Below are 20853 nucleotides of genomic sequence, written 5' to 3' on the forward strand. Positions count from 1 at the left end.
ATATCAACACTGTTAGCCCTCATATCAGCTTTTTTTACTTTTCTTTTTTCCTTCTTCTTCCTCAGCAGACATCATCTATAAGCTTCTGGCTCCATATGCTAATTAATTACTTGCTGGGGTTGTTTCAGTTTGCTAATGTGTTACTGCACAAGCGAGCAACTGAATCAAAGACTCAAATGTGTAAAGATGGTGCAATTATATGATTTTATCTGCTGCTCTAGGGGATCATGTCTTCTTCTTTCGACTGCTCCCTATAGGGGTCGCCACAGCGGATCATCTCCCTCTATCTCACCCTCTCTCCCTTACATTCTCCTCTGTCAACCGGTTGCACTACATTCACGAAGCTCCCCTGTGGGCTTCTTCTTTTCCTCCTGCCTGACAGCTCCATATTCAGCATCCTTTGCCCGGTATCCATCCTCTGCACATGTCTAAATCATCTCAGTCTTGCATCTTAACCACTGTGCTGACCTGAGATCACCTACCAGAAGGAAAATGCCGATGAATGATGAATGTGAAAAGAATCGACTTTCTCCAAATGCTGTCGCTTCTATGCAGCGGCTGTTACTTCAAAGTTATTTCCCACCCACTGACCGTTCTGCTGCAAAAATTTGACTGCGGCCTCTTTAAGAAAACAGGCGTGTCCGTCTCAGGTATGAACAGAAATGTAGGAAGTAGCCGACAAGTGTTTTCGTTGTTTCAGCACAAAATTAATATGTGGACAGAGGGGCTATACAGAGGTAAGCCTATTATAATAAAACCTACACTACATATTATATTTAAGATGTTTATGTTTGTTTATTATTATTATTGTTAATCAGATGTAACTAAATGTATAGCTAGCCAGCACAGTAACAATAATAAACAAAATGTCCACACAGCATTTGTTGGAAAAAATATCTGCACCTATCTTAGCTACCAGAGAAAATATCTTTAGGGATTTTTTAAAAATACACACACACACACACACACACACATATATATACATACATTTATTGTGTGTGTGTATATATAAAACTTGTATACTGAAGCTTTTAATGCTTTAATCTCCCAACAGACTGGCCTGACTGACGACATGAGACAACCTTTGTTCCTTATCAGCTTGTCGCTGGCAGGTAAAACAATTTCCACTGACAGTCTCCTCTCCTCATGTCCCGCGTGTAAGGTTCAAACAGCTCACAAAAGTCTGTAAAGTCTAAAGAGTTTCGACTGAGTCTGTGCTGAGAGCGGGGAAAAACAAGGCTGGGGAAAGGACGCTGTGGTATTCCAGGCACGTCTTAAAACAACTGCAATTCAAGCAGAAAGCTCGTCTTTAACCGCTCTTAAACCTACGCGGCTGCATTCCCGTCGCTGCTCCGACTGAGTGACGTGATGCCTTCAGGGCCTCCTCACAGGCTCAAACATCTGAGCCTTCATCTCGTGATTCAGAACGAGGAGGGCGGCATTGTATTTAAAATAGCTGTATGGCTTTTGTTTTTTCTTTTAATAGGAAGGGCGCGTCTGCGGGTTTTGAATACAGTAATAATATGAACCACAGGGCTACTAGTAGCATCGATACCTGGCTATTGTTTTAAAAACATGACATAAAAAGAAAATGCCTGCATAAGTCACCAAGAAAGGCGAAGTTTGCTCTTGTTTAAAAAAACAAAACAAACTACATTTCCTTGCTCTTTTATTGTTGTTTTTTGTTTTGTTTTAGATCTACTGTACTTTAAGAAAAAAGAGATGAAATGAGTGATGCTATGTATTTGTGAAATGTTTTTAAAGATTTATGAGTTCAGCAGGAACAAGTGAGCCCAGAAAAGGTTCAGAGGCAGAATAACACGATTTTTCTTCACGGGGTTTGTTGATAGTAGCAAAAAATATAAAATAATGCCAGCCGTATTTAGTACCCTGTGTTTTCTGTTTGTGAAAACCTTTTGCTCAAAAACAAAAAAGATCAGGCAACAAGCTTCTGAAAGCGAATTAGCGCCAGGAATGTAAATTATATTTTAATTTGTTCATTAACTAAGGGTTGTTCTTCATGCATGAGAGATAATTATTAAAGTAATAATCATCAACATTTTCATATGATTAAATATTCATTTTGCTGCTATCGGCAGCTGCTTCTACACAGTTCTCATTCAACCTACACTGCTCATGAAAGCACTTTTCTAGTTCTAATGCCTGCGGTTTGGTGGATGCGTTTCTGATAAATTCTTTGGTAAACAAGTAGCTGTTTAGTTTACATCTCCAGAAATGTTGTTCAGCTGAAACTGAAATAACGAGAAGGACTGTCAAAAGAAACCGCCACACCCACTGGGGCAACCCACAGATTTAAAGCCCAGCCTCTTTTGGTACAAGTTTGCAGGTGAAAGTTTGTCATCACTCCACTTTTACTGCACTTGGCATGGCCTCTGGACTCTTTGCTGCCCTTCATTTCAGATCCATGTATCCAACTAAATCACTTTAATAGTGATATATTAGCCAGGTTTTACTCATTAAAGTCTAACTCTTAATGATGTCATGAATGCATCTTATTTTAGGTGCCCTTGTAAAAACGGCCTTGTAAAAAAATTCCAACAGCACATGAAAGCATCAGCTCTGGGCTGCTTCACTCGTGGGCATTTCTCATTTCTGACTCATTACCCTTTATTCTGATTTTTTATTTTTTCAAAAGACAACAAACCTAAAAGCCTAAAACACTTTTGTTGTCTTTAACAAATCAGCAGGGAAACCTGAATACAGGCCATTTCACTGGTGTCATTTTATTCTCTGCTTTCCTGTGAAAATCGTGTAAAGGCAGTCCAGCGAGACTGATCAGGACCATATTGATTTATTCACTATAATTCATTGGCTGGTGTGTTGTCGCATAGAAGCTTTATATGCCAGTAAAAAAGGCATTGAAAATTCAGCAGGGCTTTTCCAGCTTCAATCTGCAATACTAACACAAAACAGAGAGAGGAATGGTAGCTAAAGACAAAAGCACATATTTCCTTCTTTATTCCCATGCAGATTTCGAATTGACAAACATGCAAACAACAAAAGAACTTAAATTCAGTTTGTCTTTGGAACTTAGTTGCTTAAAAAATCGCTTATGCACCACTGATTTTGTGAAGAGAGACAGCAAATATGATTATGACATGGCTTACGATAAGTCAGGCTAACAAAAACACAAAATAGATGTTTAGTTTGGGATCACTTACAATCCAAAAAACATGGTGTGAAATCGATGAGGAAGGAAAGAGTGTGTACCTTACTAATGGGTTTTTACCCCCTGAGCCCACTGTGTGTATCTATAGATTTTCTTCTCTGCAGTGGTGAAAGATGTACTCTGATCCTTGGAGTAAAACTACAAATTTAAGAATACTATGCTATTAGAAGTATTCCAAAACCCCATATAAGTGAAAGTGCAGATGACTTCTTTTCATTCTCAAAAAAATGTAGGTGCATCTCTGTAACCTAAACTTTTTTGTAAATGACATTTTTTTCAGTTTTCATTATTATTATTTTAATTTAGAAATGTTACGTACTGTTTTATTCCATCTTGCTCCAAAAACAAAAACCACAAACGCTCAGTGATGTGTGCTCCACCTTTCCCCTTCTTAGTCACCAATCTACATCATGATATCGCGGTAACACAAACACGCAGACACACACCAGACACTACACTAGTACTTGCCTCAATTCTTCAGATTCAGCAAGCTGCTGGAAACATTCCTCAAAGATTTTGGTCCCTATTAATATGATCACAAAGTTGCAGCAGATTTGCTGGTTGCACACCTGTGATGCATATTTCCTGATCTGCTGCAAAGGTGCTCTGTTAAATTGAGATCTGGTCATTTGAATACAGTGAATACAGTTTCATATTCCAGAAATCGATTTGAGATGATTTGAGCTTTTCGACATCGCATATTAACCTCATCAGAAAATGGGTACACTAGCAGCAATACTTAGGTAGACTTTGACTCAGTTGGTGCTAAGGAGCCCCCACATTACTACACAAACATCACCACCCGATTACAAAGAAGAATGGATCCTTGGTTTTGTGTTGCTTCAGAAACTGTAGCTCATTACATCCTTCAGTGTTTCCAATCTTCTGTTGTCCAGTTTGATGAGCCTGTGTGAATTACAGCCTCATTTTCCTGTTCTCAGCTGACAGGAGTTGCATCCTCTGTGGTCTTCAAGGTTTGACATGTTGTGCATTCAGAGATGCTCTTCTGCATACCTTGGTTATAAGGAGTGATTATTTGAGTCGCTGTTGTCTTCCTTTCAGCTCGAAGCAGCCTGACTATTTTCCTCTGACCTCTTGACATCAACAAGATATTTTTGCCCAGAAAACTGCTGCTCACCAGATATTCTCTGTAAACTTTGTTGGGGAAAATCCCAGCAGATCAATCAATCAATCCCAGTGAGTCAAACATTGACAACCATGCCACATTAAAAGTCACTTAAATCACATTTTCTCCCGTGACGTTCAGTTTGAGCTTCAGCAGGTCGTCTTGACAGTGCTTACATGCCCAAATGCATTGTGTTACTTCCATGTGATTGGCTGATTAGACATTTGTATTAATGAACAGTTAAACAGGTGTACCTACTAAATGGAGAGTGGATTTGTCCACTGGCTGTTTTTAACTTTCAAGAGAATCCTCTCTTTTCAGTACTTGCTACTGTAACCAACACTAGATGCTTATTTTCCTTTCTTTGTTTCTTTCTTTTTTTGTTGTTGCTGTAAACAGACCAGAAACCAAATCCAGCTCGGACATAAGTTTTTCATAGTGAAAAATGACCTGAACATGACCCGCTCCCTTGTGGGAGTATCTAAGTAATGTGGGCTGTTGCAGTGGATGGCCTTGCTTTCGCTTGGCTTTTTGGAGGGTGACTTTTCTTCCCAATAGTTAAACTGGCGCTCCATTTTCAGCTAGGCGGTTGTTTGAACTTTCTCCATCTGTCTCTGGTTTTGGTCGAAGCCACAGCTTCTCAAATGACACATAATGCGTCACCATCAAAGCATGAGAATCGTTTTGCTGTTGATGTTGGTTTTAACTAGTTGTTTGTTGAATGAACTGATGACTTATTATTGAGGAAAGAGGAAATAAAAAGGCCATACATTGATTTTATTCCTTAGACTTTTCTAAGACTCTTTTGTCTAGACTCTTCAAATTTCTGCAGAAGGTCACAAAACAAAAACGCTGAGAGGAACTGATTTAATTTTAAAAAATACACGGTGTTTATGCTTATCTTTGCCTGGATTACCCTGAAATTTGATATAAACAGTCATGTGTCCTCAGGTGCTATTATGATGACGGCTAATTTCACTATCTAGTATATTTATTTTCGTAAAAAAAGATTACATTCTTATCAGGTTCTGCTGCACGTTGTTTGAAATATAAAATATTTCCTCCACCCTAAATTAAAATGATAAACATTGTAAGCACTGTATCTTTAATATCTCTCTTTTTTTGTTTGTTTAGTTCTCCTCCCCGTCAGTGTACTGGGTCAGAAACCGGTGGTGATCAATTTCCAGACAAACCCAGTCTTGTCTCAAACTGGTACTGATGCAGTGTTCACATTGCTGAACCTACCAAGTGTCCTGACCGTCACATGGAAGTATCAGGGAACCCCTTTGGGCGTGTGGGTTGGAGGGACCTCAACGGTTGCACCACCACCGCAGTTCCAAGGCAGGGTCTCCATCACTGCCAACACGCTCCGAATTGGAAGTGCCCAGCTCCGGGATGCAGGGAACTACCAGGCAGATGTGCTTCCCTCTTCTAGCACAAACCTGTCTGAGAACACCGGATCAGTACAGCTGAGAGTGTTTGGTAAGAGATAAAGAAGTGCCCCTGTGAGTTGATTTGAGAGAGGGGTGGGGAGTGGGGTGGGAAGGGAAAGTGGAGGGCTCGTAGAGTGTGTGGGGGGAGAGAGGTTTTGAGGGAAGCGATAATGTTAGGGAGGAATACAAGGGAGTAAAAAGAGAAGAGGGAGGATTCGGGAAGTAAGAGAATTAGTCTGGGAGGTATAATGAAATTAGTGACCCATAGTAGGCGAGGTAAAATTAATGAAAAAAGAGGAGGGGATGAAACCAGTGGCTCAGGGCTTTATGCTAATTAAAACTCATTCAATATGCAGCATTCATGCTCTTAGATGTTTGATATTATAGCGGTCTAAATGTAGCGTTGCATTTGCATACAGTACATACTGTATTTGCATTCATTTATATTCAATACTGTAATGGAGCCCGAACAGCTGAGTGTCTCTCTTTATTTTCAGTCAGCAGCCCACGCTGCAGGGATGATGTACAGATTTTCTCAACCTTCTTACCACCAGCGCTAATAGGGTGCCAGAGAGACCGAATTGTTAGAGGCACTAGTCTATTATTGCTGAAAGGTCACATTCTCCAAACTCACCATAGCAAGTTCATGTCATGGAACAGCCGAGTCCTTGAGCACGACTCTCAGCCTCCTACTTACTCGTTCATAGCTTCCTCTTGATATGAAAGGCAGCCAAAATGCTAAAATATAAATCCTGCTGCTGATTCACAGGTGATCTGCAAAAACAGGAGTGATTAGAGTTATTTAGTAGTTGCTCGAATGTTTTTGTTTGTTTGCTGTAGCTGCTGCGGTTCTCTGTTAGTCACCGCTTCCTCCTCCTCCTCCATCCGTATGCCCCCTCTTCTCCTTTTCCAATTATTTAACTTAGGCTGCTCGCCAAGAGGCATTTCGGGTACCACTCACACCGTCTGCCCCCTTATTCGCCATCTGTGCCTCTATCTGAACAGTGTCCCTTCTCAGCTCTCACTTGCTTTGATTACAACAAATTATCCTCAACAGATACATAAAGCTGCCCTCTATTGTTCTGTCACTCCTACTTTTGAAGTGAGCTCCCTCTCTTTCTCTTTCTCTTTCTCTCTCAAACACTCAGGCTCACACCTATAGTAGTCGTTAATTTTAAAACCTTTTCCCGACATTTCTGCTTTTGTGGCTCTTTGGTAAAGTTTATTTTTCTCCCCATAGATGCCGTAGCCGGAGTGAGTGTCTCTGTGCCTTCAGTAGCATTGGAGGGGGGAAATGTGACTCTGAGTTGTACATGGACTGCTGGGACGGAGATTACAGTCCAGTGGGGCAAAGGAGGCTCAACAGTCACTCCTGACTCCAGGATCACCATCTCCGGTGGCTCTCTCATCATTAACCCAGCCAGACGGACTGATGCGGGGGAGTACACATGTACAGCCAGCAACCCTGTCAGTGCCCAAACTGCCACAAAGAGCCTCACTATCTACTGTGAGTTTGTAGTGATTAAGACAAGAGGAAGCTAATCTGCTGTAGCCACTGCAAATAGCAGCAGCTTATCTGCTTACCCCCATTGCACTGCATACAGTATGCTGAAGTGCACTCAGAGTGCACAGAACATTGTCCAAAAGCTTATTGTTGTGCTTCTGGCTTTGTCTCGATCACATCAGTAATTCAGTAATTCTCATGTTACAACTACTACGCTTCTGATTGGTGTCCTCAAATATCTAACATGTATTTTTTTTGTGTGTCCGAAATAAATCCCATCCTCTGTAGCCACAGACGTATTCATCAACAGGGGCTGCTGTACTGTAGACTGATAACAGCTGGTAAAACTAAAAGTGCAGCTAATGATTACTTTCAATGTGACCCTATCTCTTGATTAATTTTTTTCTCCAATAATTAGTCAGGCCAGTTTTTAATTTCACCCACAATTTCCCAGTTTGGTGAACTGGGCAGTAATCAAAAAACAGAAATCAACCATAAATCTGCAAATCCTGCATGTGGGAAACTATAACAAGCAAATATTTACAATGGTTTCCATCTTTTTTAATTAATGCATTTCTTCAGTTAAGCTGTGCTGACATCAGATCAGCTGAGTTTCGGGTAGTAGTTAATGTTTGCCCACTAACTGCATCCTTGGTGGTTCAGTCCTTTTGACACTGAACCTGCCAAAGTGTCCTTGGGAATACATGGCAGTTTGAAACAACCTGGTTTTCAAGCATCATGTGGGAGAAATTCCATCCATATTTCCAATAAACAACATACACAATGTTTATTCGAGTCGTACTTGATTCGTACTAGCTTATAATCATGTTTTAAGAAGAAAAATACAAAAGCGGCCACTTCAGTGAGTGAATTATAGTGTGAGGCATGCAAGTCATGCAATATATGTAAAAATAACCTTTAGAGAGAACATTTTCTTATTTTTTCCGTATGGCAAAGTTCCATTAGCTGAATAACTTGCAGTCAAGATTAAAGACAGTTCACCAGAGCGATTTATCTTGATGACTTTAAAATAAAATTGACAAAATGATAACCCCTTTAGCTGAACATATAATCTGTGCCTTTGCTTTTTGAGATATAAAATTGTCCTCATTGTACTTGTGAAGTAAATCTTTCTGGTGCTGATAACTTTGCCCTCTAATAATCAACAAACTAGATGGCCCTGACACCCCTGTGCTGACCAAGGACACCCCGAAGCAGTGTGTCGGGGGAGGGGACGTGGTGGTGGGACAGACGGCGCGTCTCACCTGTACATCTAACTCGCTGCCTCCTGCGCTCTTCTCTTGGCAACTCGACGGACAGGCCATCACAAATAGCCCGCCGGACAGTGGGGTGCTCACCATTCAGACCTATTCGAAAAATCAGAGCGGCCGATACGCCTGCACGGCCAGAAACGCCATCACTGGAAACACGTCAACGCAGAGCACAGTCTTTGCCGTCGTGGGTGAGTTATGGTGAACGCTGACCTCTCTCTGACTGATTATGATGACAGTTGGTTTTGGACTGCGTCCTCATATCTGTCTTCACGACAGGAGAGGGACAGAAAGTATCCTGGGAGATTGATCTGCTGAGAATGCGGTCAAAGTCATTCAGTGAACCAGCCCGACTCATCCCTTTATTTTCACTTGTTTCCTCACCCCCCTCTTTCTTTGCAATTACTTTATCATCCTTTTTTAGAATCTTCACCTCCTCTTGTCTCATTTTTTTTCTTTGCCTCCTCTTGTTTGTCTGAGCCTCCAGACTCATTATCTTTATTAATTCTCCCCCCTGTGACACCATTCCTTCTATTTCAGACGTATGCTTCAGCGGAGGGGAAGTGGCGGGGATTGTGATTGGCTCTTTCCTGGGCGCCTTAATCATCGTGCTCCTCATCGTGCTCATTTTCTTTCTTTTGCGAAGAAAGAGGGGTGAGTCCGTGTGTGTGTATGACCACAAACCTTGTGTTTGTCCACTTTTAAAAATTTGATTGTATATTTTGTGAAGGAAAACACTTCCTGTCACAGTCTTTATTAGCATCTTTACTTTAAAAGTAGTCCATTAATGTTTCCTTGCAATGAAGTGATGATTTAACCAATTTGTTATTTGTTTTATTAAAGCATTAAGACAAAGGGAAACTGTGCTGGTTCCAAAGACCAACCCAAATGAAAGGCCTGTGGTAAGCCCCTGTAAAATTTTAACTACAGATCTGATTTACTAATAATTCTTTTTTTGTTCTCATTCTATTTTCCTTTTTCTGTGTCTTTCCATTAAGCCCCCAGATCCACAGCCTAATGGTAGAAGGGATTTGGATCAAGGTCCCAACCCTCCCCTCTATCAGCACAACTCTGACCGCTTATACAGACCCGCACGCCAAAGCCTTGACAACCTGCAGACACTGCCGCCAAATGGGCTGCGTAACTCTGACACACGCCAACACAATGGCCATACGCACACAAATGGACTCCTACACAATGCTATTCAGAACACCAATTCATATCCACATAATGGCATTGACAACCCGGCTTTCGTGCAGACCAATGCTCAGAATACAAACACGCTCCCAAACACACAGCAGCAAAATCCTAACATTCTCATACAGACTGGCCCTGCCCAGGGCGGCGGCCAGCCGCAGGCGGTTCATGTCAGCCTGAACGCGCTGCCGCAAACTACCCAGCCGAACAACAATGCACAGTTGCCCGCCATTCATGTCAATCTTAACTCGTATCCAACTGGTGGCCAACAGACACAGCAAGACATTTCTTTTCCCTTTACCAATCCAGCCAATAATAATGCTTCACAAATCCAACACAGCCTGATGCCTGCAGGGCAGTCTAATCCCAGAATGCAAAGTGGCGGACCCTATCCTAGTGACGCCCAGAATGCTCAGGTAAACGCATATCAGCAAGATCAACCAGGACTTATTCCGACTGGATACACACATCATAACAGTAATAACACTTCACAGAGGAATGCCAACACACAGACATACCAGGAACCAGAGCCTCACAGGAGGTCTGACAGGAACTCGGGAAGACAAGAGGCCACTCCTAGTTCCTCCCGTCGACGGATGTCTTGGGATTTCCTCAGAGGGACACCAGCGTATCCCAACGGCACGCAAGACAGAGGACAGACATCATCTGAGTACACCAGTGATACTACAGACTATACCAGCCATGCTCCCCTACGCGAAGGAAGAACAACAAACAGATCTCAGCCTCGAACTCAGAGACAAACTGCTTCCCGTAGCAGGACTCCACCCAGACAAGATGCATCATTAGCTGACAGACGCTCGCGGCACAACTCCGCTGATTTTCAGCAGGTACTCTCTGGCATTTTAACCCAGCATGAGTCCTCACAACGCACACAGAGAAGTCCCCACACACAAAGGGAAAGTGCTCAGCGAGACATCAGAGGTTCGCCTCGTAGCCAGTCTGCCCCCAGGCAGGAAGCCACTCACAGCAATAACCCCCAGGCACTGCCTCCCACTGCCTCTGTAGGCCACTCTGCTGTCTCACAAGGACCCACCATACAACAGGGACTGACTGCACCGCAGGGTGCGGACACAAGAGCTTTGGCTGATCCTAATCATCTTCAACAGGCACACATGGTTCAGCAAAACAGAACAGCACCAATTCAAACAGCACCACAAGGCGTGGGTACACAGACACAGCCTGTCGCACATGGTGCTGGTCAAGCTCCCCAAAGGGGCACTGCTCCACCCCCATATCCCTCCGCCCAGCCAAAACCCAGTAATCTAACCCAGGCTGCACTTAAAGTCCACACTGCAAGGGCTCAGACATTTCAAAATCGGAGACAGCAGACCCAGGCTGCCCTGCTTCACCCCGGACCACAGACTCAAGCTCCAGCTGCTGGGGATCAGCACCCACCGACTCCTCCTCCTGTTATCCCCCTCAGAGAGTTTCAAACGCTCCCCAAAGAGCGCAAACACCATAAATCCCCTGGTAGAGGCCCGGAGCCCCCCAGACCTCCAGTTAATATGCCAGTGGCTCAGCGACCCGATGCGCATCGCCATCACACCGTGATGCCTACCAACCATCATCACCAACCTCGGAATGGCCACATGCATGTCGCCGCACACAGGCACGGCCACGCCCATGCTCGTGGGCATGGGCAGCCTGCCCACTTAGCTCACCAAAGGCAGGTGAGTGTGAGACAGCACGATAGCAGCCAACAGATGCCATATGTTTGATACTGCAGATTTCCAGCATGCAGCTCTGTCTCTGACGTGCACTTTTGTGCCTGTGTTTTCCTGCTTCCTGTGTACTTGCATTTATGCGAGGCCTGCTCCTTCTTTCACTGTCTGCTCAACAGTTGCTGCCTCTGTCTTTTTTGAAAGATGCTTGACAGTATCTTAAAAAGTGTTGCATTTTTTGGGTTGACAGTGTTTGTCAGTGCCGTAAAATTGTATTTAGTCTTGAGTGTTTGTGACATTGTGGCAGTTTTTAAAAGTAGCATTGTGTGTCAGGTGTTCTGCTTTTTTTTGGTGTGTGTGTATGTGTGTGTCACATTGGCAATGAAGGGCTTGTTGTGTGTCTCCAGCAACAGGCTCACAGAGGGAGACCAAGATGATGACAGATGTCAGCAAACTACACTCTGCAACTGTCCTGTGAACAAACAGCCGACAGACGAGATCCAATATACCACCAAGCAAGACTGACTGCACGGGGTTTAGCACTTTAAAAAGCTGTCAAACGCTGTCATAACTGACTCCTGAAGTCAGTTATTTTTTTATAGAAAAAAAAAAAAGATGAAGACCGGGATGAGAAATGTTTTCTGAAAAGATATTAGAAATTATCTTAAAGGAGGTTCGAGCTGTCCTTTTTAAGGGGAAAAAGATTACACAAACTCCAAAGCTCCATAATCAACAAACCTTTTGAAATACAATAACTGTGTCCCAGACTCAGTTATTGGACTGCTTTGTACTTCTGAAGCACAGGTCATGTATCACAATTTGCCAAGGGCCTGTTTTTCTTTTAAAGTGCAGTGATCCATGGGACCTGAAGAAGTTCATGTCCTCTCATCTATTCATCAGCAGCACTAAACAACTAAACTGCCCAAATAAAATGCACACGAGGCAGCTGCGTGAATATCCGTGACTACCTGAGCCGATAATGACAAACAATAAATGAGAAAGGACCCTGCACAAGATGGACTCGGCCCCTGGGAGCAGTTATGAACGATGAAATTAGCAGCAGGGGTGGTCTTGATTTACTTGGAGCTATTTATTTTGTGCCTTCTGTTTACAGATGCCTCTTATGACACTTCTCAATTAAAGGGATTCGCTCCAGTGGTGCTGGGAAATAATGCTCTGCTTACTATGAGGGGGATCCCCCCCAAATGGATGGGCGCCTATTAATTAAATGCTTTTATGTGACTTAAATGACTTGGAAAATAATCATACCCGTGCACGAATGAGGTCAGCACTAAAAAAGCCCAACAAAAAAAACAAAAAAACAGAGCTGCCGCACTTTCTGCTGAAAAAGCAGTGTAACAATTTACGGGTTCATAGACGGCTCATTAAAAATGAAAGAATGTCATTATTAGCTTTATAATGTATTTATGTGCTTTTTTTCCTTCTTTAAACTCAGGGGGTATAATTTTATATTGATGGTTTAAGTTGCACTAATTGATATCAGTGGTGTTGTTTCGTATGTTTTATTTAATACTGATAATGTTCTCTGTTTCTCCTAACAAAACTGACAGCTTGGCCACTGTATTGCACCAAAAGTCTGAAATTAATTGTGTCACATAAATTTTGTGCTGGCTAAAAGTTCAAAGGGTTTAAAATGTCACATCCCGAGCCTCCAGCAAAACCATTTACCACTTGTATCCATCTGTTGCGAGATTTTTTTTAAAAACAGGGCATGTGTTTGTGACCTTTTATTATTATTAGCAGACAAAAAGCGGACATGGGAATCAAAGCCTCAGGTTAAGAAATTGAAAAGTCTTTTTTCTTCCCCTGGAACTTTTTTTCGCATTAAGAATACAAATCACAGAATATCCCCAACTCTTTAATATTGAAATGAATAAGCTCAGCGTTTGAAAACCAACATGAAAAACTACCCAGCGCATATGGAAGCTCCAACCAGACATCTGGAGCACCATAATTCCTTTGGTTCTTGTTTTGGAAAATGAATGCTTATAAACAGTTCATACAGATGTTCCAAGTGAGATGATAAAAGTACAGTATTTATCATGAGAAGAATTTGTATATATGTGGGATTAATGAACACATTTGTATTTTTATTTTATCAATAAAAATAAAGATATTTTGCTACTGCGTTTGTCATCTCACTGCCATCGCACTAGACAACACTTTTCAAGGACTCTTCACAGCCAAATGCACCCTCACAAACACATGAGGATTTTGGATTTCCAGTGCAAAAATACCTCCTGTATGCATGCATGTTGACACTAAGTCAATCCATATAAGCGCCTATTTATTCTGGTGTTCCTCTGTATCACAGAGCTGTTTGCAGTCTAGCCATATTTCTGCTCACTGTGTCTATAGTGCTAATTATTCATGGCGCCTGTGTATACCGAGTGCTGTTGTTGATTCTGCTCAGATAAATCTGTTCCTTCGGCTTGCTGTGGAGGTGCGGAGTGTGTGTTTGGATCACAGCTCCATCAGTCTCCCAATCCCCTGCTCCCACTTGTACGTCACCTCTGATGAACAGGCCTGCTGCTCACTATTGGAGACACTTCACGGTAGTCTAGCACTGTAATGAGTGGAGATGGAGTGCATTTGAGTACCTGGTACCAGAATAGGTTACACCATTGCCTACCGGTTCCAGATGAAAGCTGTGATTTATGAAAAGTTTGGAGCAGTTTTACAAATGAAGTACTTTGTATACTATGCTACCCCTGCTATCTTTGGAGGGATGTGTGTTGTTTATGGCCTAAACAACTCGACGGAAATTGCAAGACATTGTGGAGTCTTCGAACACGCGGCACAGTAAACCTCAAAAGCTTATGTCGCCACCTTCCCTGGGCCAATTTGCATGTAAATCTGCTCGTGTTGTTTTAGTATACTGATTTAAAGTGATTTACTGTGACTGCCGCAAGTAATTGTAATTGTTTACGCATCCCTTTGGTGGCATAAATTAAAGGAAAACATAGCTCAAGTGCTGTGTGTGCAAAGAGGGCATTTTTCTGTATTGACGAATGCTCGTTGTGGAGTGTGTCAAATTGCAGCAACGAGCTTTCCTGACTCAAGTGTGTAGAGAGCCAGTGTTGATTTTACTCAGGAGACTGCAGTAGATTTGCCCAGAAAACCTTAATGCCACAAGATGGCCAATATAATCCTAATCCAATCTTAATCTAAATTCAGCGCAGCTCAGCAGGCATGCATATTTTTTGTATATTTGATGACATTTTATAGTTTGGAAATAACAGGGGAATGGCCATAAAGCCCAGACCAAATTTAGTTCAATTAAGTAACCTCTCAGAGTGAATAAAAATTGATGATACCTCCTTTCTTTTGTTCACAGCATTGATGGTGATTTATTCCAGCACAAGGCGAAAGAAAGAGGCCAGGCACGGCAGTCCTCACAAGACCGTATGATCATTGAGATGAGCTGCAAAGCCCGTTGAGATCAATGCTGTTCATCCCTCTCAAAGTGTCCTTGGGCAAAACACTGAACCCCTGCTGCTGTGCGCTGACCCCTTCGGTGAAACAGCATGTGAATATGAGTGTCAGAGGAATACGAAATGAAACAAATTTATGATTAAACTTTGCACACAGGATAACTGAAAAAGGCTATGACTCTAAATTTATGACTCTAGACTGTCCCACAGTCATCTATCCTTGGAAAATGTCCTTGACCAGGACAGTGAATCCCCAGCAGTTCACTTGCTGTAAATTGCTCTAGACGGGCGCGTCTAAAATGTAAATCATAAGTCGAAACTGCACTGTGTCAACTACAGACTCCATGCCTCCTCCTAACCCACAAGGGGGAGCCATGTGAGAAGTTTTTTTTTTTTTTCACTTCTATTGATCGCTTTCTACCACTTTTCTTCCTCCTCAAGGCCTTCGCCATCTGTGCAACTGTGACAATGTGTGCTGAAATTAAATGCAAGCCAAAGGCAAAGTAATTTTTGTCTGTGGTCCAGCTAAGAAAATTAAAACACAATTAAAAAAAAAAGAAGCAATGTGCAGCATTAGGAATATCCTTAATTGTCACAGACTTGTTTACAGAAGTATAAGGGTGCCTGCTGCCTTCTGGGATACATGTCAAATACAATAACTTCAAAGACTTTTGTGTATCAGCGTAATCTTCAGTTTAATCAATTGAGCATATCATGCTGTGTTTAATATTTTCGCCATGCTTCTTCTATCAAATAAAGACAGACTGTTTTATTGATATTTTCACAGTAAAGTAAATCCAAAACAAGACTGAATCATTGTAGAAATTCTGTGTCTTAAAACCTATTCAACAAATCTTCTGTGGCATAAACAGACAGCAATGAAAAAAATCTATTTGTCGTAAATACCCTTCTATGAGAAGACAGACACATTCATGGACACTTCCCTTTTTTGAAGCAGAAGTTTGGGGGTGGAAATGATCTATAGTTTAGAGCTTTACCTTAAATGTACATTAGAGATGCTGAGAATAATGCATGGGTTATGAAACTGAACATAAATGTTACCATCTGCTAGAATGACACCAAACTTAACGTGTACAACGTTTTCAAATGAAAAGGAGGTTCCTTGTATGCAAGCTGCAACCAGGAGTGGGAGGTACCCAGAAGTAAGTGCACATTCATCTTTGGTGTTCAGAAAAAGCAGATTCTTCGAGTTGTTGTGCAGATAGTTCTCATAATTAAGTTATGAAAATCCAACATCAGCAGAAAAAAAGAAAGATGATTGTGCAAAACTGAGCAGATGCGCAACTCAGTAAAAGTACTTGTGAGCCAAGAACAGTGAAACATGCAGCGCTGCAGATACTTACTAGAGAGAGAGAGCTCTTTAACACAATGCTTTTTGATCCATATAATTTGTATTTAAAAACCTTTCCAATCTTTTCTAGGAACAAACGCTCCCTGAAAACATACTTCTAGGTGGAATTAAGTCTTCATTGCAGCAAAGAGTGGCTTGAAATGTTAGAAATTAGAGTATTTCTCAATTGTTTTGGCACTTTTGTTGAAAGATTTTTGAAGTCATCGGCTACGTGCAGCAAAATACTAGACAAGATAAGCTGCAACCTTTAATTCATGTGTCAAAATCGAGTCTTATGCTACTGAATAAGCAACCAAACTAAAAAACAGTCTTTTTGAGACTGTGTGCACCATGGTGTTCATAATTCTCAGATATTTTTTTCAGACTGACTTCTCTCTGGCAGTGAATAGCTGCGATATCAGACTATTATTTTTCTGAGAATTTTTTTTTTTTTTAGAATGTTAGTGTGATTTACACGAATGTTCTTCAGAGGCCGATTTTAGGAGACAAAGTGTTACTTCCTGCTTTGTAAACACTGCACACTTGCCTAATGAGGAGGCTAATGAGAATGTTCATACAACACAGGATAATGCCAGAAAAAAAAAGAAAAAAGAAAATGCACAAACCACTGCATGGAACAAAAGTGTCTAGATGAAGTATATTTTGACCGTTAGATGTTGTTTTCTGCATGTGATTGCCTTTATTCTGCAGAGTAAAACTATCACACTGTGGTCAACATCGGGGATCATCTGAGAACTGAGCCAAAGCAAGTGAGAAAAACTGTAAAGCAAGGCTGACTGTATATATATAATGGCCACAAGTGACATTTGCAGAGGAAAAAGTAAATGCCAAAATGTAGTGTGCACAAGCAGAAGTAGTCATAAAGTTAGTGAGCAGAGTCAGAACAGAAGTTTGCATGTGATTTCGAATACATGAACTTTGAGCAAGTTCAACTTTAAAAGAAAGGTTGTGATATTTTTTCTTTCTGAAGAAGTGTCATTCAAAGTATGAGGAAATATATGCAGTAAAATAACACAGATCTTAAAATAGTTCAAATTCAGGCATCCAAGCATACCAGGTGGCGGTGATGGGGACCAGATGATGAATGTGGAGGTAAACCTGCAGCCACAGCGTTCACAGAAGTTTTGTTTTTCTTTCTGCCGTTCTCCACGTTGCACAGTTTATCATGGGATGAGCTGTAAAAATAGAACTCAGAGACTTTGCGTTTTTCTAGCAGATCACTCTAGCCAACTCCTTTGAAAACCAGTGTGAGGTAGGGTGCAGTAAGCCTGTATTGCAATAGCAGCGTAATTAAATACAGCAGAGCGGTCTCATTTCCAACTTGTCACACAGCTAACGCAGGCTAAGAATAGTGGTTCAACACTTGGTAGGAAAACTCTTGTCTTCTAGGTGGAAGTCCAGAGACTTTAGAGTCTTTATAGTAATTTTCAGAAACTATGTTAAAGTAGTACCCAGTGCTTTAAAATGACACACAAAAAAGGTCCTGACTATGACTTTGTGTGTGACAATTTGGGAGTAAGAATGTGTTCATCAAGCACGGAAAGTAAAGTCCCACATACCTTTAATCAAAAGGCTGTCAGTGGAGCTTTAAATACCCCACAGAGCAGAGCCTTCACTTGGTTACTGTGTTTGCATGCCACCAGCTGGATGGACTGCATTCTCCTGGACTGGTTTATGCCACTGCCCTACTTTTCTTGCGACATCAAAGCATGAGTTGCAAACACAATCAAAAACAGGCCGTCCCTGTAAACCAGATGCCAGGAAGTCTTGGACTTTGTTTCTTTAGGTGGTTATTTATGTCTGACCAGTATAAAAGCAATGGGGATTGTTCATATCGTCTTATCAAAGAGTCTTCACGGCAGTTATAATGTACAGTATGTACTCAAGGAAAGGTACTTCACAGCTGCACTGTGTGATATGCTGCTTTATCAGTTCACGTGTTGGCAGCGAACAATAAAATAAAGAACCTGCTGAACACACAAGCTTAATGATGCCACCTTTCTCAAGGTCATAGTGTTTGTATCCTGTATAGTTTTACAGCATGTTTTGGTTTCTGCTAACAATCAGACTCTTATGTACATGTCTATATTTTCTTTTTAAAAACAGCATGCGTGTTATTTGATATAGATGTACTGACCTACTTATTTGGGCTCGGCAGAAGCAATGACTACTTTTAAACTCTAAATATATCTTTTACACCCACAGCAGCAACCGAGACTGGTCTTGAGTGACAGATTAGTCAGCTGCAATAAATTTATCTGTGTTCCAGTAATTAATAATATATTTCTGACTGCAATATGCAGAAAGTCGAGGGCGATTTGTTGGCAAAGACCTTAGTCACAATTTTAATCTTAAAGGGATTTTAGTTAATAAAGGAAAAATACAAAATATTAATGATAACATTATTCAAGCATTTTATTAAAATGTTCGTTATTGATTTGAACAACAAATAAATAAAGATAATTACTATTAATGTTAGAACTTTTGTAAGATAGAAAATTTATTTTGTCATATATATATCTCTCTATATATCTATATCTATCTATCTATCTATCTATATATGTATATATATATATATGTCCTTTCTTTAAAATAGTAAAAGCATGAGACAGTGAAGTAGGGATACAGTTTTTCTAGAGGGACATGTTGATTTAGATAAAGTAATAAAACATGGCTACAGGTTACAATGGAGAAAAATCAATAGTGCTTTTAAATTAGCCTACATCTTACCAGTTGTTTGATATGCACCACAGCATACGTCAGTGATGAAACACACTGCACTGGAAAGGAGTATAATAGTGTTTTAACAGTTGGCTTGGCAACGGAAGAAAGGACATAACACTAGGGTGATACCAGTAGCAATTACTCTTAGTTCAATACAACTCAACCCCTGAACACTACTAATCTTACCCAAGAAAATAAGAAAATAGGTTAGGCCACACAGACGTAGGAGTCAGTGTAAACAGCATGTTACTACTTAAAGACAAAGACAAAGCATAAGCTTGTAGTGCCAAATCAAATTGTTAGGCTAGCCAGGGTAACCGGGGTTCTCAAGAATTCAATGGCTGCCTAGTAGAAACTACAGCAAATCAAATTACTAACCACCTATATTACATGTGACACATTGAATGTAGAGAACAAAGGGCAGCGAATGCCTTCACATGCCGAGATTCTAATGCTTTGTTTATGGTACCACGCTTGTATCTGTTTACGTGGGTATTTGACTATAAAGAGCATCTGGAGAGGGGTTTTCAACCTACACAAATGTGCTCCTGTGCAATTCTCCAGAACCTCAGCAGAAGGTGTCCCAACTGTGCGTCGGCTGATTGGGTAACTAGTGGGCTGGAACGGAGAAGTAAGCCAGGCTTCTCCGGTTCTGGAGTTCACCTGGAATCGGAGAAGTGTGAAAAATATGGTATGAAAGCACAGATAGTCGATGCAGTAGACACTTGGTTTTTAACATTTGGTTACACTTCAGTTCTTTGAATAAGTTTGCTTTTTGCTGTGGGTGGCTGATGAACTAACAACAGCAGCAGCAAGAGTGGCCCACAGACTGGTTTATCACATACTTTGGACACTGCCTCCATCTGGCAACAGACACTCTCTGCAGGTAGACCGGCTGCCAATGGAGAACCACGATGAGCCCAAAACTGACTAGGACTCAACCATTTTTTGTCAGCATTCCTGGGCATCTCAACACTCACATACTTACTTAGCCAGGCAAGCTCTAAAAGGAGAAATCTACCTAATGTGGCAACATCAGCACGACCCTACTAGCTAACACAGCTCCAGGGCTCACCTTCAAACTGCATCCCAGAGGAACTCTCATTAGGTTACAACTTGCTCTCTCACCCTCCGTCTTTCCTCATCCTTCACACAGAACCATTTTCTACCTTAATAGCAAAGAGTGTTAATCCAAATCTACACTGGGGGAAATAATTATGTGCTACTGCTAACCTACTAAATTTGCAAAACTGATTTGCATGCATTGAGTAAAATTTGAATGCTTAGCAAAACATGACTTAGAATTTATTGGCTTGCACAGACTTGATGAACACAGTGCAACATCATCATCTACACAGATGTAAATTCTGGGGCTAACAGCTGTAGACACACTGCTCAAAGGAATAGTTTTTAATCAGAGTATAGCACCAAGTTCACCAAGACTACTCCAGGATGGCGCATCAATATGTACCACTGCCATTACGTTTGCTTTTTCTCCCAGCACAGTCTCGAGAGCATGGTGGAGATTCCAGGAGACAGGCAGTTACTGTAGGAGATATGGGCTATGCCACAAATGGTCTTTAACGCCACAAAAAGGATCAGTATCTGCTCCTTTGTGCAAGGAGGAACAGGATGAACATGGCCAGAGTGCTACAAAATGACCAAACAATCAAAAACAGACTTCATTATGGTGGCCTCAAGGACAAAAGTCCTCTATTGTGCCCTGTGTTCACTGCCCAGCACTTTGAAGCATGATTAATATTTGCCATAGAATACCAGAATTGTCAGGTCAGCCACTGCCACCCTGAACTTTTTACAGATGGACAGCAGGTTCACCCCGAGTACATGTGAGAGATGTGAAAAGGTCTGGAGAAGCAGTGAAGAACATTATGTTGCCTG

General features: G+C 41.4%; 1 protein-coding gene across 2 annotated transcripts; it reads left to right on the plus strand.

Moving 5' to 3' along the window:
- Positions 1 to 483: 483 nt before the first annotated feature.
- On the plus strand, positions 484 to 13549 carry si:dkeyp-97a10.3 (uncharacterized). Of its 2 annotated transcripts, none has more exons than XM_005455331.4 (9): positions 484 to 737; positions 1055 to 1112; positions 5451 to 5798; positions 6990 to 7256; positions 8428 to 8715; positions 9065 to 9178; positions 9368 to 9426; positions 9523 to 11412; positions 11811 to 13549. In XM_005455331.4, exons 2-9 carry the CDS (start codon positions 1073 to 1075, stop codon positions 11838 to 11840), a joined length of 3036 nt encoding a protein of 1011 aa, XP_005455388.1. In that variant the 5' UTR covers positions 484 to 737; positions 1055 to 1072; the 3' UTR covers positions 11841 to 13549. The 2 variants fall into 2 exon arrangements, with proteins under 2 accessions (XP_005455388.1, XP_019220468.1); XM_019364923.2 differs by having other exon boundaries at positions 11817 to 13549.
- The last annotated feature ends 7304 nt before the right edge of the window (positions 13550 to 20853 follow it).

This window comes from Oreochromis niloticus, linkage group LG11, assembly GCF_001858045.2.
Source record: "Oreochromis niloticus isolate F11D_XX linkage group LG11, O_niloticus_UMD_NMBU, whole genome shotgun sequence".
Taxonomy (NCBI): domain Eukaryota; kingdom Metazoa; phylum Chordata; class Actinopteri; order Cichliformes; family Cichlidae; genus Oreochromis; species Oreochromis niloticus.

Bases quoted from the DNA above. Each gene is read 5' to 3' on its own strand.
- si:dkeyp-97a10.3 (XM_005455331.4), top strand. From the start codon at position 1,073: ATGAGACAACCTTTGTTCCTTATCAGCTTGTCGCTGGCAG. The intron at 1,113-5,450 runs GTAAAACAATTT...TTGTTTGTTTAG, and splicing joins TATCAGCTTGTCGCTGGCAG to TTCTCCTCCCCGTCAGTGTA. The intron at 11,413-11,810 runs GTGAGTGTGAGA...GTGTGTCTCCAG, and splicing joins ACTTAGCTCACCAAAGGCAG to CAACAGGCTCACAGAGGGAG.